Source organism: Chenopodium album, chromosome 4 (assembly GCF_948465745.1).
Source record: "Chenopodium album chromosome 4, dcCheAlbu1.1, whole genome shotgun sequence".
NCBI lineage: Eukaryota > Viridiplantae > Streptophyta > Magnoliopsida > Caryophyllales > Amaranthaceae > Chenopodium > Chenopodium album.
Window position 1 is genome coordinate 74,396,873 of NC_137837.1, and position 19,820 is coordinate 74,416,692.

The following is a 19,820-nucleotide window of genomic DNA, read 5'->3' on the forward strand; positions in this document are numbered from 1 at the left end:
CGTGTTGCAAGTAAAAGAAAACGGAAGAAGTATTAACCAATCTTAATCACATATTAATATTACACAAAATTTTGCATTACATAAATAAAAAAGGACTAAGATTATATGGATTATGGACAAATAAGTTGAGAATTGTAGCTATCAACTATTTAAGGGTTCTTCTACACACCTCCTTGAGAAATCAATTTTTTTGATGGAACAGAAGCATGAGTTATTGAATCCCAAGTATCCCACCATCACTTATTTGCTTGTGCATATATGATACGTGTAGTTACGTATAAATAGATAAGGGGTTTACAATAAATACACAATATCCACCCTAGAATGATAAAGGATCGAAAATGTCCTCATTATCAAAGATAGCAATCTAAAATCTATGTGATCATTCTAGTGATTATATATACAGCCTGCCTTATATATGTGTTGTGACCACCTATATATACATATATATATATATATATATATATATATATATATATATATATATATATATATATATATATATATATATATATATATATATATATATATATATATATATATATATATATATATATATATATATATATAAAAGTAACTCCTATATCACTGATCGTGTAATAACCCCTATAAACCTAATCAAGTAACCCCTATAACACTGATTGAGTAACCCTATAACATTGATGAAGTAACCCTTTTAATATGACCAAGTAACCTCTATTACACAAACAAAGTAACTCCTATAATGGCTGGCCACACAGTGCGGCCATCTATATGTAAGAATTTGTGATATATATTTATCAAAGGACATTATCATAAACCCAAGTACGAGCAACATCCTCGATCATCTATACCTTCTATTCTTGGTTTTGAACATTTACCATCAACTTCGTTTATAAACTATAAACTTGGATTCATTTTGAACTAATTTGTGCTTAGTAGTATCTATTTTAATTGTAAATTAAGATTGGATTGATCATATTAATCTTGCCCTAAACATGGTCTTAAGTGATCTTAATCATCAAGTAGAGAATTTTATTACTCAAAATATATAATACTTCTTCTGTTTAAGAATAATCGAAACATTATGGTTGAAAGTGCCACACTTATAAGATATATACACACTAATAAAAAAATAAAATATCAATGATATCATGTAAAGTATGCTAAATTAGTAGAATGTTGCGTCAAAAAAAAAAAAAATAGTACAATGTTAACAATCCTTATAATATCAAAATTTTGTTTTCTTATTATTGTATTACCTTTTTTTTTTAATTGAAAAATATTAAAGTACTAAATGAAGCTCGTGCGATGCACGGTTTGATTGAATTTTTAAAAATATATATATATATATATAATAATTTTTTTCTATGTATGTGCTAAAATTTGTTATATATTTACATAAAATTCATAATATCAAAAGATAATATTTTATATTTAATTAATTTAAACTTAAAAAAAAAATCTCATTCGACAATTTTGTTTATATGTCATTTGGATTATTTAATTTTAAAAGAAATTAATAATCTCTTATTTTATTAGGTACAATTAATATTTATAATCCTATGTGGCGCGTTAAGAAAATTAAAGCTCTTTAAAAATTCTGGAAAAAACTCCCATATATATTAGACTAGATGAAGCCCGTGCGATGCACGATTTGTTTGATTTTTTTTAAATAATGTTTTTTTTTGTATTTATGAGCCTAAAATTTGTTATATATTTAGATAAAATTCCTAATATTAAAAGATAATATATAATATTTAATTAATTTAAACTTAAAAACCTCATTCGCCAATTTTGCTTACATGACATTTAAATTATTTAATTCTAAAAGAAATTAATAATCTCTTATTTAATTGGCTACTACTAAGATTTATAATCCTACATGGCGCGCTGAGAAAATTAGATCCTACGTGGCTCTCTAAAAACTCGGGAAAAAACTCCCCTTTATATATATATATATATATATATATATATATATATATATATATATATATATATATATATATATATTATATTAGATTACTTGGTATATCATATACATACTACGTATTAATGGTTAAATATGTACCTTGATTTGTGTGCCTTAAAAACCAGTGTCAATTATTTGAAACAAAGGAAGTATATATATTTGAATAGGGGTGTCCATTATTCGGACTCCAATCCAAAATCCAATCCAATCCAATCCAATCCAAATAAGCTATTTGGATTGGACTTTTTTAAATTTGGATTGGATTTGGACTCAAAAATTTTGAAATTCGGATTGGATTTGGACTCAAATTTTTTAAGTCCAAAAAGTCCAATCCAGTCCATATATATATATATATATAAATAAATAAATAAATAATTAAAAAAAATAATAATAAACTTCAATCCATATAACATTAGTAAGCCCAAACCCAATAGCCCAAATCTGCCAAATCCCCTCATTACTATATACTAGAAACCCTAAATCATTTCTTAGGAAATTTTTTTTATTATTAATTCGGATTGGATTAGACTGGATTCGGACTATGAAATTTTAATTTGGATTGGATCGGATTGGATTTTGAAAACTTTGGATTTGGACTATAAAATGAGAGTCCAAATATATTTCGGATTGGATTGGACTAGGCTTCAGTCCAATCCAAAGTCCAAATGGACACCCCTATATTTGAATACGGATCAGACAAGCAAACATAAATTGTATAATATCTTGATAGATACTACCTCCGGTCCACTTTACCCGCAACTTTGAGGGGGTTTGCGGAGGCCGAGGCAAAACTTTTAAGGGGGGATTTAGAAAAAGTAAGGGTATGTAATTAGGAGTTAAAATTGGAGGGAAGTATTGTGGTCCCCTTGTTTTGATTTTTTTAATGGGTTGTACTTTAGTGAAAAGAGTGGGAATTTCCCACCTTTTTTTTTTCCTGGCAGCTAAGTAAGGGGCGAATTTTGGGAAGGTTTTTCCCTCCCAAATTTTCCCCAAAATTCAAATTTTTACACAAATTCCCCCAAATTTCAAATTTTACCATTAAAATCAAACAAAAGGCCCTATATAAAACCAGGGCATCCCTTCCAATTCTCCATTTTCAAAAGGCAAGTTTTAGGAGAATTGGGGAGGGGGGAAGCATAATTCAAGTATCACCAACACAAAAATTAGTTAATGTAGTACAAAATACAGACATCCCTAACAAATTACAAGTCATCTAAACTTAGATTAGTTTAATCCTAAATCCTAGAGCAACGTTAGTAGATGCAGCTTCAATAATAGGCTCCGTTGACTACCGTCCAAAAACCACCAGCCGCCACTTCATCACCAAAAAGCAGTCCTGAAATTTTTTCAAAAGAGAAGGGACTCATGGGAGAGTTCGTACACGAACTTATGGATGAGTTAATTCAACAAGACCAGCTCATGGAAGATGAGTTAATCGAACAACAATTCAACCAAGAAGAGTATGAAGGGACTTCTGATTCAGAGCATGAACAACAGCAAAATGATCAAGGCAATGATGCTGATGGGTATGATGCAGATGATGATGCAAATCAAGAAGAGTTACAACACAATTGCAGAGCAACAAGAGAGATGACAGTGGAGCAGAAAAGAGTCATTGTTGAGGAGATTATGTTGCACATGGAGGGGGACTCACTGCCAAGAGGCTTTTTAGCCAATTTGGCAAGAAAACATTCAGTGCACAAATCTACAACAACAAGATGGTTTCAGGTAATTAAACAATCTCTAGCTGAAGGTATTGTTGTTGATGTTAATACCAAAAAATTAGGCAGGACAGGGCGCAAAGCAAAACAATACACAGATGAATTTCTTACATCTGTACCATTGTACAAAAGAACAACTGAAAGGGGATATGCTGGAGCATTGAAAATACCCAAAACAGCATTGCATAGGCTAAGACAGCAAGGCAGGCTGAGAACACACACAAGCACAAATCATCCAGCATTGACAGAAAAGCACAAAGTGGCAAGACTTAAATGGGTTTTAAGTCTAATTAATCTTGTTCCAGCAATTGGGGACCCAACATTTAGTGATATGCAACAATGGATACATTTAGATGAGAAATGGTTCTACATCAATCCAGAAACAAGAACCTTCTACCTACTTCCAACAGAAGATGATCCTTACAAGGCTCAACAATCAAGGAGGTTCAAAATCAAAGCTATGTTTATGGGAATGATAGGTAAACCATTGTTTGATGCTGAAAACAACATGATACATGATGGAAAGTATGGCCTTTTTCCTTTTGTAAAATATGAAAGGACCAAAAAGAAAAGCAAGAACAGAGATGCAGGGACTCTAGAGACAAAGACAATTCAAAGTGTCACAAAAGAATGCATAAGGGAAATGCTGCTAACACATGTTATCCCAACAATCTATGCAAAATGGCCAGAGCAGTTACCAGAGGACATAATCATCCAATGGGATAATGCCAGGCCTCATCAGGTACCAAAGGATGAAGAATTTCAAGCAGCTTGTCATGCAAATGGATTCAACATTCAATTCATATTCCAACCAGCTCAGTCACCAGAAACAAATGTTTTAGATTTAGGGTTGTTTAGTGTCATTCAATCATTACAATACCAATTTTTTCCAAGGAATCTAGATGACTTAATCAAGGAAGTGGCAAGAGCATTTCAAGAATTTGATCCTACACTAAACAAGTACACATGGATCACACTTCAGTCATGCCTTATTAAGATTCTGGAAAAGCAAGGGGGTAATAACTTCTCTCCCCCACACATGAAGAAGAGAAGCTTGGACAGCCAAGGACTACTACCTCAACTACTTCATGTAGACAGGGAGCTAATAGGTCAAGTTGTTCATTTTTTGGACACAGTCACAATTACAGGAGATGATGAAGGCCACATGGAAGTAGATGCAGACTGATTACTGTGTCTTAGATTAGGAAGGCAACCGTTAAGGGACTCATAATTGACTGCCACATATAACCTTTTTCTATTCAAACAACTTTTTATGTAAGATTATGTGTAGGTTATGTGTACTTTTGGTGGATACAACTTGTTTATTTTTTAGGCAGTCATGTAATTAGTCAAGTACAAATACTTTTATTAACAAAAAAATGACATGTTTCACTCTGTTTTTGTTTCAATTTATAGCCTATTATTTCCATCAGAAGGGTTAAGATTTCAGTCAAAGCTTTAGTGAGTGTTGGTACCTCAACACAAACCTTTATGACAAGGTTTATGGAGCATCCAAACCACCCAAGTAGCTATCAGATGAGTCCCATCATCATATGGAAAACCAAAAGGGGTGTGCATTATCAAATTAGGGACTCAATGCATTAAAGCCAGAAGACAAGGGTCACAACAGGGGACTCGTTCTCAACAACCAAAAACAACCAAACAACTGTGAATTCATGCATCAACTAATGAACTAATCCAACAACTGCAAAACGCATCAAATGTAGTGCTACCAAACAAGATCCCATAACATAAATCAAATGGGTCCAAACAACAAACTTGGCCCAAAACACCAGTCTGTTAACAACCACATACAACCATCTATCAACCACCATCATCCCAAAACAGAGCTACTAACAAAATTATTAGACAATTACGCCAACATTCATGCATCAACTACTCATGTCAATCAAAGAACAGTGATTATCCGTAATTAACAACTCACACAATCACACAATCATCAACAACAATCATCAAATCACAGTGATTATCCACAATTGCACATCAACAGCACAAACACAGAGAATCAGAAAACAATAAATTAGGGTTTATAGAGTATACGCTGCGCATTCAATTACGAGGGGGGTTGAACTGAGGGTAGTAGATCTGCAAATACGCCTCAATCACTTCCTTCCTCGACATGCCATCTGGAGGACCAGATTTGATGCGTTTTGCGCCAGAGGAAGGTCCGTCAGCACGCTCAGGGGACTCCGGTGGCTGAGCCACCTCAGAAACCTCCAGATCTACAGGGTGGGACTCGCCTGTAGCAGATCCGGTGGCTGAAACCTCCACCTCAGTCACTGGAGACCCAGAACCCCCAGCAGAAACCACCGCAGCAACCTGGGAACCCTCACCAGCAGGAACCACCACAGACGGTGGTTCATCACGGCCAACGGCCTCAGAAAACACCAGCTTAGGCGGCTCCTCGTCGCTGTCATAGTCAGCGAGTTTCGCTCCACGAATCCGCCTCCTAGCAATGACTGAAGCGCGGCGAATGGGTTTGAGGACACCTGTTCCACGGCGAGGTTTGTAGGTGACACTACCAGATCGGCGGCTGGTAGCACTACTTTCAAGTGTTTCATGGCAAGTTAGATCTAGGTTTTTGTCAGTTGAGGAAGCCATTGAAAGAGGAACTCAGAGAAAATAAGAAAACGATTACAGAGAGAGAGAGAGAGTGAGAGAGGAATCGAATCGGCGAGAGAAGAGAGAGAAAGTAAGAACTAGGGTTTAGGTGGGAGGGATTTATTCTGGAGAATTCTCCAGAATAAATGATCTCCCACCAATTCATCAGATGAATTGAATGAGGAGCATTTAATTGGGGCAGTTAGGGAGTTGATGAATTTGAAGGGTTGGGGTATAAAATTGGTGGGAATGATTAATTAAATTAATCAGTCTTTTTATTAATCAGATAAGGTTACTAAAATAACTGAGTTGATTAATTTATAAAATAAGGGTATAATGGTAATTTTACAGTATAAACACTACAAGAAAATAACCTTTTCGTAGCGATTATTTTAACCTTTAGTATCGATTGTAATTGCAACAAAAAGCTTTCCCAACGAATGGTCATTCGATACAATATCCCCCGTTGCCTTAGCCTTTAGTAGTGGTTTTCAATATCGCTGGGGTTGGCCTCAATAATCGATACGAAAAACTACATCCAATCGTGGTGATTATTGTAGCGATTACTTGCGTATAATCTTTACAAGATTCGAACATGCAACCTCAAACTCTTATATTAAATGTTTCACCAATAAGCTATGACATATTTTATGTAATCTTTGTTAAACAATATTTATATATCTAGTGTTGAAAAGGCTTTTCGTATCGATTTTTAAGATTTAGTGGTGATTGTAAATGATACGATTTCTCAAAATTATATAAATGTGTAAAAATAGTGTGGATATGTATTATTATGTTTTCCGTATCGATTTTATATGGGAAAACCATGACGATTGTAAAAATGATACGACATCCTTAGTTATTTCACAAACATACTTGCATATTGTAGCGAATGTACAATCGCTACGAAATAATTGCTACGAAAAGTGATTTTTCTTGTAGTGAAAGTTTACTAAAATAGGAAAGAAATGGGAAAGTTGCGAGTAATTTGGACCATCCCAAAAAGGAAATAGTTGCGAGTAAAGTGGACCGGAGGTAATATTATAATCATGTAACTGGTTTGTGTAACTATTTACAAATTTGTCATAAATATACTACATCCTTTTCATATTATGTGTAACATTTACAAAGAATTGGATGCTAGTACGCTACACATTACATGCAACATGTATTTCCTTTTTAATTTAAGTGTCATTTCTCTCTATATATATATCCTCATCACAAGCATTTCTATCTTTCTTTTATGTATTTAACACTTACAAACAAATTTTATATAGAAGTCTGTATCAAGGCGTTTGTTACACATAATATAAAATGGAGGTAGTACTCCATGTCGATTAGTCCTGTCGACAGTCGACTAGTCCTCCAAAATATCTAACAGTTTTAGGTACTTGCATATATAGCTAATTATTTTCTGTTGCTGCCTTGTCGGGAAGGCAATTATGTATCGCTAAACTATCAAAAATATGAATGAGAGGTTAAAGTGACAGTTAGGCTTAGGTGAGTGTGTACCACGTTGCTCCTATCTTTGTGCTGGCCTTCCATTCTTGTAAGATAAATAAACATGCACTATTAAAATGTATTTGACAAACATGTTACTTCATGTACTACGTATTATTTTTAGTATTAACCAAATTGGGCATGTGTACAATTTTTAGAATAATAACATCTACTCTTTTATTAACTACTCCCTCCGTCCCTAAATTACATTCCTCTTTCTATTTTTGGTATTCCAAAATTACATTCCTCCTTTCTATTTTTGATAAGTTTTTTTAGTAAATCAACTCTCTTTTTCTGTTTTATATTTAATGCTTTCTCACTCATCCTTACCTAATCTCACTCATAATCCTTGTGCCAAATTACAATGAATATGATTGGTTAAAAATTTTCAATTAGGAGCATGTGATTGGTCCTTTATTTTTTGCAAAGGGTTGATGACATGTCATGAGTAATAACTAATCTATCTTTGTACTTCCCATTGTATTATCTAATTATTGTTATTGGTCTTATTCTTTCCTCCTTAATTCCCGTGTAAATTTTCAAAGAGGAATGTAATTTAGGGACGGAGGGAGTAGTGAAAAGATAGGTCAAAGACACACTGTTGTATACGGAGTAATTAACAAGATCTCTTTTAAGAGAATACGAGTATATAACAATTATACCAAAGCTTATACAAGTATTAGATAATCTTTAGCTTTATACTTGTTTCTGTCAGGATCCGATAACCCGATTCTGAGATCCAAAGCCCGAGCCTGAAACCCGTTAGGCCCCTATCGTCCAGATGAGAACCTACACAAAGAACATAGATTAACTAACCCCGGGGTAGATCCAGAGATAACCATTCCGATGACAAAGTCATAAAGTGTTTAAGAATATAAGAAGAGAGAGAAAGTGTGTGTGTGTGTGAGAGAGAGAGAGAGAGAGAGAGAGAGAGAGTGATAGTGTAATAAATACTACCTTGATTATGAGATTAAGCTTGATTATTTATAACCCTTCCAGATGACAAATGGCTGCATGACATGCAAAGTACCTTGCGCCACATGTCAAATCGCTGCTGCCACGTGTCGATCACTGATAAGCCGACATATCTGCTTTGTGGATGTCTGCCGACATGTTCGCTAGTTATTGGGGATCCGTATCCAGATAACATATCGGTCTTTCATACAGGGCCGTCCCAAAGTATACGGAGGCCCTGTGCGATTAAAAATAAATGGTCCCCCATCTAATTTATAATTTTGTCACCCAAAAAAAATTAAAATAAAGAGTGAAGCTCACAACAGTCATCGAATCTTGAACCACTTGTAAATATTTTCCAGCATCTGACCATTGAGCTACCTACAAGAGATTCTCAATAATAATGCTAGCTTATTTTTTATATTCTTAAATTGATATGAGGCCCTATTAACTTTTGGGCCCTGTGCAGTTGCTCACCCTGCACATCCTAAGGGCCGGACCTGCTTTCATACGTTGTCGGCCCTGTGTCCATATCTCCTCATACAATACTTTGTTTAATTTATGTTATTTTTGTTTGCACTTAATACATGAATTAAACTCTAAACTTAATTTTATTCACCTCAACTTAATTTTATCAAATATACTATGAGCTTATATGTTAATACAAGTTGAATCAAACACAACCCATATGAGCTTATAATCCTTGAAGTGAACTTATCTACATACAATTACTAATATGAGAAAGAGAAGGCTAGAAAGTAGAAACCTAAACGACACAGAACTGACACAACGTGTTGCACATACATTTAATCGCACATAGAACTATAAAAGTCGTAGGTGCACCCGATTGTATCTAGCTAGGAGTATGCAATGTGTGCAATGTGTGAGCTCGCACATGTTTGTGAATGCTCCATCGACCATCCACACCTGGAGGGACATGAAAACAAAGAATTTAATTAATTCGTTAATTAGTAGAAATTCATTCAAGTCACTTTCAAAAGAACAAACACAATAGGAATCAAGCTAATTTAACTTGACATAAAACCTGGATACTATTGTTCTGGAGAGTAATTACACCCATTTATTTCCCTATTTAACACGGCATTTTCTTGTCCAATTTATAACCTAGTGAATATGGTATTCTTGTTGTCCACAAATAATATCTTGAATGGAACTAAAGAACTATTCACATGTAGCATTTCACGTTCATGTTAAATTAAATATCATTTACTTTTATTAATTTTGAAGGTTAAAAGCAACAATCAACCAAAAAAACAAATCAAAAGAAAATTCGTTATTGTTCCCTTGTTATGAAGGCATTACAACTATTTAGCTAGGTGACTGATAAATCTACTTAACAACGCCTATTTAATGTTGGTTTCAATTATATATTTCTAACAATAAGTATTTGTTATATGAGTTAGCAATTTGTAAATCGACGTGACGAATCAAGTCATATTAATGTGGCGAATCAACTTTGACATCATTTTTTTTTTTTTTACAATTATATAAAATCAAGTATTTTTGTTTAATATGCCGTTGGATTAGTCTCAGCATATTTTTCGTCTCTTACCAATTAATACATAATATTGTCTTTCATCCTAAATATATTAAAGAGTATGTATACCATTTGAAGATTTAAAGATAATTTATATACGTGTTCTTTAGAATATAGCCGAATGACTATATTACGAAATATAATAAAACGATCACTTACATGAGATAAAATTATTTTGTACTTCTTTCGTTTCTTTTAATTCAATACATTTTGACTTTGTGCATTATTCACATAACTTACTTTGACTTGATTTTGTGATTTAGCGGTATAAAATAAATATGTGGGGTGAGGTCTTATTAGATTCAATTCGTCTTAGCATCTATTTTTAAAATATCACATCAAATGTTTATAATTTTTGCTTATACATAATTAAAAATTTTGTATTTAGGGTCTGTTCACTGCAGCTTAATTTCAGTTCAATTAAGCTCCAATTAGTTCAGTTCAGTTCCTATTTTCCTTCACTCATAAAATATTCATTTAAGTTCTACTCAGTTCAGTTCAGCTCCAATCGGTTCAGTTATACGACGTTGTAAAACATGCCTAAATGAAAGGTGTTACCTAATTTGCAACGAAAAAGTATGTAACAAATAACAATATTAGATAAATACGAACTTACTAATATAACAATAATAGCATGAAGTTAGTTGTTAATTTCATATAACCAATACCACAATTATTATTGTCAATAGGCCAGAGATTCCATGATTCCATCCTGTCCGCATTTCTACAACACCTAACAAGTAACAAACTAACAACTAATTCCAAGTAAAACAGCTTTCTTCCAAAGCATTGCCATATCCTCCAAGTTACTCTATTACCTCCGTACTATTTCATTTTATCATGTTTTGACTTAGGGCCTGTTCTCTTACGTTGAAATTCAGTTCAGTTCAGTTCAGTTCAGTTCAGCTCCTAATTTTCTTCTGTTATAAAATATTCAGTTCAGTTCAGCTCAGTTCAGCTCAGTTCAGTTCAGTTCAGTTCAGCTCAATTCAGATCAGTTCAGTTAAGTTCAACTGAGTTCAGTCAATGAGAGCAGGCCCTTAGTCATACAAGGAATATACTCAAATTTTAAGATAAATCCTTAATTAAGTTTAATGATAAATTTAAAATTTACCAATATTCCAAACACTTTAGCATTTATTATACCGGGTACACTAAAGATTGATACGGAGTACTTAACAATTACTACTATGTAGTCGGTAAGTAAAGGGTCTATTCTCTTACGTTGAAATTCAGTTCAGTTCAGTTCAGTTCAGCTCAGTTCAGTTTAGTTCAGCTCAGTTCAGTTCAGTTAGTTCAGCTCCTAATTTCCTTCTCTTATAAAATATTCATTTCAGTTCAGTTCAGTTCAGTTCAGTTCAACTCAATTCAGTTCAGTTTAGTTCAGTTTAGTTCAGCTGAGTTTAGTCAATGAGAACAGGCCCTAAGGGTCGATTGAATCCTAAGAGACTTGAATCAACGCTAAGGAAGTAACCAATTCAACTCAAAGGCTTAGCAAAAACAAACAAATAAATAAGTAACTAATCTAACTATTAACCAAATACGAGGTAGCTAAAGCTTGATTAAATTATGGTACATTATGATTTTTAGATTGTAAATTAAGAGATTATATATAAGGGGATAATAATGATAAAGAGTATTATACGATCACCTTTATAATATAAAGGTTCTTAGTTCGTTCTCTTTTACCTACAACATATAGAAATTAAAACTATTTACATTATTTTTCTATTGACCACCTTTGTAAAATTACGTGTTAGACAAAATATAATCATGTGAGATTTTGTTACATTCATCTCACTTTAAATGAAGTATTTTCATAATATCAATTTTTTTTTTCTTTTAATTTCTTTTATACTTTTTACTTATCTATAATTTTAGAAATATAAAAAAGGTTGGAACTATGCAATGGTCTAACAAGGGTGAAATTTAACATGTTACAACTAATTAAATAAAAAATGGATGAAACGTACATTTCTATTATCATGAGAGCTATGTCACATTATTTTTTAAAAATATGACACTTTTAATTTAAACGGAATATCACCATTACTTTGGTTGTTTTAAGGTAATTTTTTTTTTTTTTTTTTGAGGGGATTTTTTGAAGGTAACTTTGTATCTAATGAACACTATTTATCATAATCTAAATTGTCAAATTTTTTTTATTAAAAATTTGTCCCAATAATTAAGTTTGCTCCATCAAGAAAATTAGTTTTAAAAAAATTTTCCAAGCAGGCCCTATATCATTTAATATTATAACACGTCATTTTCTTGATAGCAAATTGGAACCAATCCTACAACACACACTTTACATTTCTTTTATTTGTAAAAAATAAAAGAAAAGAAAAGTAATATCCACTTAAAAAAATCTGATCTATTATTAAAGCAAATAAAAAATCCTCAAAAAATTCACAATCTTTCATACAATCATAACTTCATAATCAAGGTGATCACCAAGATTTACCAACATTTAATGAAATCTTCCTAAACATTCACAATATATAACTTCATCCACCCCTTCATTTTTTTTCCTCCTCTTCAACTAAACAAACACAAAAAAAGACTAAAAAAGAAGATGAGGTTTCTCTTTGAATGTGTAACTTGTTGCACCATGATAAACCCTTCTTCTTCTTCTAATGATGAAGAGGAGCCTACGTCTCCTCCGACCCCGAGGACGGAGGAGACACGCTCCCTTGTTAACCGACGTCGTAAACGAGCCCCTACTAGGGGCTCCTCGGCCGATTGGAAGCCATCCCTTTTTGCTATATCGGAGGATAACGCCGTCTCGGTGACTTTGCAAAAGCCGGTTAACCGGAAACCGGCTTCTCCGAGGACTGCCAAGCGGTGTGGTTCGTCCTCGGTCGAGGTCAATGCTCGTTCTCGCTCCTATGATAATTTTGGGTATGGATCATTAACCCCTTCCTTTAAAAAAAAAAATTATTATTAGTAATAATTTTAAAATTTTTAATTATTTTTTTAATGAAATTTTTTTTTTTTATCGTCACAAATTTTAAAAAACTAAATAAATTATAACTGTAATTAAAATTTACATTTGTATGTCTTTAGTTGGAGTAAAATGAATGAGTTTTTTAAACCTATTCTTTTACTAGTCGTTCTCATTTAATTTTAAATTAAATATTTTAATTCGTTGAAGTTCACTTGATTTTGAATTGAAATTTTATGTGATCTGAGGAGTTAGCAAATATGGTCAATGCTAACGGACAAAATATATGCATGTTATAAGTTAATAAATCGCTTTCCGTTCTTGCATCAATTTTGTGTCATAAGGGTTAGAACGAGTTCTATTTCAACAAATTGTTGTTAAAAATTGGATTACATTACATGTGACCTATACTGGTAAGTGGTAACACACGAATGTACTTTGATCACATACATAAATCCATGATCAACATAAATTGCGGAAGTTATTTGGTTCATAAAAATTGTGAGTGTTAACTATTTTTTTGTAAAAAAGGTATGTAGCTACTCAATTTAGTACCTAATTGTGTATGTGTACATATATTTGTAGTTAAAAACTTACTACCTAATCACTTTGTCGTATTGTTGTTGAAATTAAGAACCTCTCACATCATAATTGAATTATTTCTCCATCTATCGCCAAGTTGGAAAAAACGATAACTTCTAATAATACAAGAACTATAAGTTAAGAAAACTACTATAGTGAGAGAAGATAGGCAAACCACTTATCACGAGGCAACATTAATATGAAAACAATTATGTACTAATCAATTAAATTATTGGTGATGTTCATGTCATTTCAAGGTTTTTAAAAAGAATCAAAAATTCTTTCAAAAAATTAAGAAGTACTCTTATATGTTTGGTTTGTGCAAATAAAAAAATACTCCGTAAGTGTAAGTAATGGTAATAGATATATGTACTCCGTATATGATTTCTTAGAAAACCACATATGTTACCAGTTATGCACAAACTGGCTTTATGCATTATCATATGAGTATATATTAGTATGAGACTTTTCTTATATAATACATATTATATTAATTTCTTAATATTAAGTCACAAGCTATAACCATGTATCAAAGACTAAAAATCTCTTAAAATCTTAATCTCCTTTTATTGTGAATCAAAATAAGAGCTCAAATTTTGTGTTACATCACTTATTATGTCCAAAAACTAGTATTCTTGCTAGGTTTATTTTAGCACGATTAAAATGTGGAAAAAAATAGTCCTGAAAATAGAATCTATCAACTTTTATATAATGCGCCTTTGTTAGCTTTTTGGTGGATACATTTTGGAAGTAAGTGGAGAAGGTTTGACCTTGGGGTGGTAATTCCAAATACTTGTTTGTTTTTAATGCTAATAATGGAAATTTGTGTAGATACTCCTTGTATTGGATATGGTATGACAGTTGGATTCAATCAGCTGTTTGGATATGCAAATTCTAGTTAGTTTGTCATTCATATCTGGATCAGATTACATTGACATGTCACAATATTTATGATTTGATACACATTTGGTCGTTGATAAAAATAAGGAACAGTGTGATTAAGATTTAAACCTTCACTATTTTTTTTTTCCGCCCAATTTACCCTTTGAGCCAATCCGGATTTGAGGATCAGTTATGGATAGTTACCCCTCCCAATTATTGATGCGGGGAATTGAACACGAGTCTTCCCTACCAAGTGTAATCCCATTCACCACTACACCAACAATCAATTGGTAAACCTTCACCCTTTCACTCAACCAATTCTCCGTATGTTGTAATATTTTCAACAAATCTTTTTATAAATAGCCTTTTTTTTTTTTTAATTATTTAAATACTTATATTACGGATTTATGGTGTGATTAAAGCCCTTGAAACTATAATCTACTCTTGATTCCAACCTTTTGCTCTAGACTAGAATTTATATACTTCTATATATAGAGTTAAAGATTAGATAGATTATATACTTCTCTAGTCTAGAAAATGACTCAATGTCATTTTGTCATTTGAACTAGTCAAAATAATGATTTAAATTCTCCAAGAATAAAATCATTCATACTCACTAATTAATAAGGAGTATGATCCAAATAATTGGATGGAAATATAATAAAGGATAAATCAAAGGCATTGAGTCATCATGTTAAAATCATAAATATACACCTATTGCATATGATTCAACAATAATTCAATGTATTTTGTTGACATTAAAAAAATACCTCGCTTTGATTTGTTGACTTGTTTCTTCTCATGTAATTCTAATCTCCTTTTCACGTAACCAAACTTTTGATGTTGACATATTTGCAAGCAATAATCCGTCTTTGATGTTCACAAAGGAGTTAATTATTGATTAAAATGTGTAATTTAATTTAGTAGACTTTTTCTTGTTGCCAGTTCATATACTTCATACATAACACTTACATGTCACAAGATTCAGCATCAAATATAAATAATAAAGTATCAAATCATGCATCATGAGATTGATGATTTTTTTTAACATATAATTAGTGATAAAGTTTGTAAATATAAATAATAAAGTATTAAATCATGCAGCATGGGATTGATGATTTTTTTTTTATTTTTTTTATGCAAATTTTATTTCCATTTTTTAAGTGATAAAGATTGTTAAAAGGTCCATCAAGTTGTCCATTAAAGTTTATATCATACTTGTAGATATTTTTTTAAGTTACATGGATAAACGAAAATATTTGGTTCGTCTTTTCTCAAAACTGCAACACCTTGAAATCATTGACATATATGCTTTAGTACTATACAAAGGGAAAGTTGGGATGTCTAATTAGTCAAACAAGGTAGGTTAGCAAAGCAATTGAATTTAGTAGCAAAACAATTGAATTTAGTAATTTTTTTTTTATCCTTATCTAATCAAATAATTGCACCAATAAATTATTAGCAGCCTTAACTTTGTTATGTATAAGAAAATGTCTAGAATGATAAAGACGGATATATGAAGGTTAAAATAAAGTAATGCTACTAATTAATCTCCTAATAACGAGCACTAATTTTATATACCTTGTACCATATAACCATACTAGTGTTTTCTTATTTCTAAATGATGATGAAAGGTATCACTTGATGTAATATGACTATATGATACATTATGCTACGTAATTCTATTGAAAGTAACGAGTCTAATATTTATTTGAAATAACTTATAATATAATAGTGTTATCTACTTGCTATCATTAGGAACAAAGCGAGTACAAGCTAAGTTAAATAGTACTCCGTACTTTGTATTTTGGTATGGTGGATATTATTTTCATCGATCTAACGTATTTCATTTATTGCATGTTTAACAGCCGAGAACCTCTTCCGATGGTGTTCCCAGCCTTCTCTGCAGCTCCTTTCATGTTTTGATCGTTATCATCCGCTTTGTATTTTAATAACCTTGTGAGATCTGTAATTAAGTGAATTTGGTGGATGAATAGCAGATACTGTTCTCCTTCCATTTGTGAATATGTCAAGCAGTTTTCTTTGCTTATTTGAGGAAAGTTAATTATCCCACGGTGTGTTGAAAATTATATACTCCGTATATGTCAACACAACCGGTTATATCTTATAAGGTACAATCGGTTGCCCAATTTGCTCATTTTCATATATGGGCAAATTGGTGTTGCTCTTACTAGCCATTGCTTCACAAATTAAATTTGCTCATTTGGCAAGTTTAAAATTTAAAGACGAGTATAATATTGAAGAAGGAAAAAAGAGTAATATTAACACCAACAAAGTTATTATTAAAAAAAAAAAAGGATAATTTGTCCAAGATTAAAAATGTCTAGTAATGTTGCAATTTTGCTAATTTACTTCAATGATGATTGTATTCCAAATGAAATTGCTCTCAATTATTCATCACCGATAAATAATAATAGTAATAGTAAATCAACAAAATTTTCAAATTCAAATAAAAGAAGTTAATCCCGAATTCAAACCTAACTTGAGGGTGATTGGATGAGGCAATTTGCACCCTAACAAATCTCAACTAAAATATGACCTCCCCATTCTTTGTGTGATACTTTATTAATGAGTGATTTAGGGTAAAAAACTTGTGATTGACTTTTTTTTTATATAAAGGACATAGTTGGAACATGGAAGAGTAGCTTGAAAACGATAGAAAAAGAGTGATGATTTTGCTCCTTGTGAATAATTGGAACCGAATCTTTAGGAGGGCCATGTAAATAGTGTAGTTATATAGAGATTTGGTCCCAAAGAAAGTGTATGGTGAATTGGTGATTGGTGGAGTTGAATTTTGTTTTATGACGTCCTATAAATATTTTTTGTGGAGATTGTAGTCATAATTCCATCTTTCCCATAATTATTTTGTTACAAATCCCTAAACTACAACTTTAATGGAATTATGATAGTTGCTTTTAAATAGAATAATGGGGCTAGAAATTTACAAATTGCATGATTCTTGATCAAATTTGTACAGAATTTTGGATACTAGTCATACAAGATACAACACATAGTTTTTTTTTTTTTTTTTTTTTTTTTTTTTTTTTTTTTTGAAGGAGCATACAACACATAGTTATATAAATGTAAATATGTAATGACTGCATAAGCCAAAAATAATTCAAAATTTGAGTAAATCATATTAATTAATTGAGAATTGATCCAATTAAGACCAAAATATTGAATTTTTTTTTTAGAAAACGCAAAATATTGACTTATCGCCAAGTTAAACTTCATTTGAATGATAACTTCTATAAACTACTCCGTAATTGCATTTAATGAGTTTAAATATTCATCCTTCAATTTACCTTGAAAATGAAAGGAAAATCAATGGCACATAAACAAAATCCAATAAACAAGCAATGAACTACTCGTACTCTGTCAATCAATTTATTATGAAGCAATCTACAATTATCAAGTATGGACTAGAATTGAGTACATACACAAACAGTGGCGGATCCAGGATTTTTAAGGTGCTGGGTCACTGTCACCTATATCGATCATCACTCATCGACCGCATACCGGAGGTGGATGAATTTTGTGATAGACGATGAGTTTTTGGAGGAGGATGCTTGGGACTAAAGAAACTTGTTATATCATATGTTTTTTATGAAAATTAAGTCACAATTTCAATTTAATTACAAAATCCAATATTGTCAAAAATAGATTAATTCAATCTTTTTGCAACTTATCTATTCTATACCCAAGTGGTTTTTAGAATATTATAGCCAATTAAGTCACAATACCCAATTTAATTATACAAACATAATATATACAACACAAATTAGGAAAACCACTTAATGTAATGTCTCAACAACACAAAACATAACAGCATTGAAGGATAATCAAATTAATCACATGTTAATCAAATATCATAAGTTCATTATCATTTCAAAAGGAAAACCAAAAAAAAAAATATTCTATTTCTAGCTAATGCTACTACAATGAATTAAATGAAAAAAGAAGGAAAAAATTGAAATAATCACATGAAAATCAATAAATCACATAACCATAACATAGGAAGGAAAAAAAAAAAAAAAAAACAAAAAGATAAAAGGAATTCCAAAAAAAAACAAAAAAAAAAAACAAAAAAACAAAAAGATAAAAGGAATACAAAAATTACACAAATTAGGAAAACCACTTAATGTAATGTCTCAACAACACAAAACATAACAGCATTGAAGGATAATCAAATTAATCACATGTTAATCAAATATCATAAGTTCATTATCATTTCAAAAGGAAAACCAAAAAAAAAAATATTCTATTTCTAGCTAATGCTACTACAATGAATTAAATGAAAAAAGAAGGAAAAAATTGAAATAATCACATGAAAATCAATAAATCACATAACCATAACATAGGAAGGAAAAAAAAAAAAAAAAAACAAAAAGATAAAAGGAATTCCAAAAAAAAACAAAAAAAAAAAAACAAAAAAACAAAAAGATAAAAGGAATACAAAAATTACAAGTCTTAAGGCTCGAACTCAAGACTTGTGTGGCTAGGGCCTTGCTAATTGGGCTTTGTCCCAATCCCTCCAACCACTAAGCTACAAGATTGTATTGCTAAGTTATAACCAAAAATAATGTTTATATCTTATTTTCTAATAGGTGCCATTTAAAAAAAAAAAAAAAAAAAAAATTTTTTTTTTTTTCCTGCTAGGTCACGTGACCCAGCAGGACCAAGGCTAGATCCGCCACTGTACACAAATTAATCAAATTGCAACTTGCAACTTTGAAAATTGAAACGCTATGATTGACATTGTCAACAAGTAGATATTAAGGATTCTATTCTACATTTCTACTCCTCTTAGGCATATCAACGATTGACCAAATTAGTCCCACAAAAATTATAAGGAAAATGATACATACAACTCTTAGAACTGCATATAAGAAGATAAAAGTTATTATTCTAAGATAAAATAAAGGTTAAAACACTAATTAATGTGTGATTTAATCATGCATATATATGAATTGCATTATACTATTATATACTTCTATTGCGTTAAATATATTGTATTGTTATAATGTATTGATAAGTATATAAATCTACCATTACCCAAAATAAAAAGGTGACATTGAACTAAAG

The 19,820-nt window shown here is 31.5% G+C and overlaps 1 protein-coding gene and 1 long non-coding RNA gene across 2 annotated transcripts; both read left to right on the forward strand.

Annotated features, from left to right (window-relative positions):
- The first annotated feature begins 3,340 nt into the window (after nt 1-3,340).
- On the forward strand, nt 3,341-4,858 carry LOC145628136 (uncharacterized). The gene has a single exon (XM_081680453.1). The coding sequence runs from the start codon at nt 3,341-3,343 to the stop codon at nt 4,856-4,858; it is 1,518 nt and encodes a 505-aa protein (XP_081536579.1).
- Nucleotides 4,859-12,423: 7,565 nt separating this feature from the next.
- LOC145629328 (uncharacterized) lies at nt 12,424-16,782 on the forward strand. The gene is made up of 2 exons (XR_014111639.1): nt 12,424-13,207; nt 16,583-16,782. It is a non-coding gene; the product is annotated as an uncharacterized LOC145629328 (long non-coding RNA).
- The last annotated feature ends 3,038 nt before the right edge of the window (nt 16,783-19,820 follow it).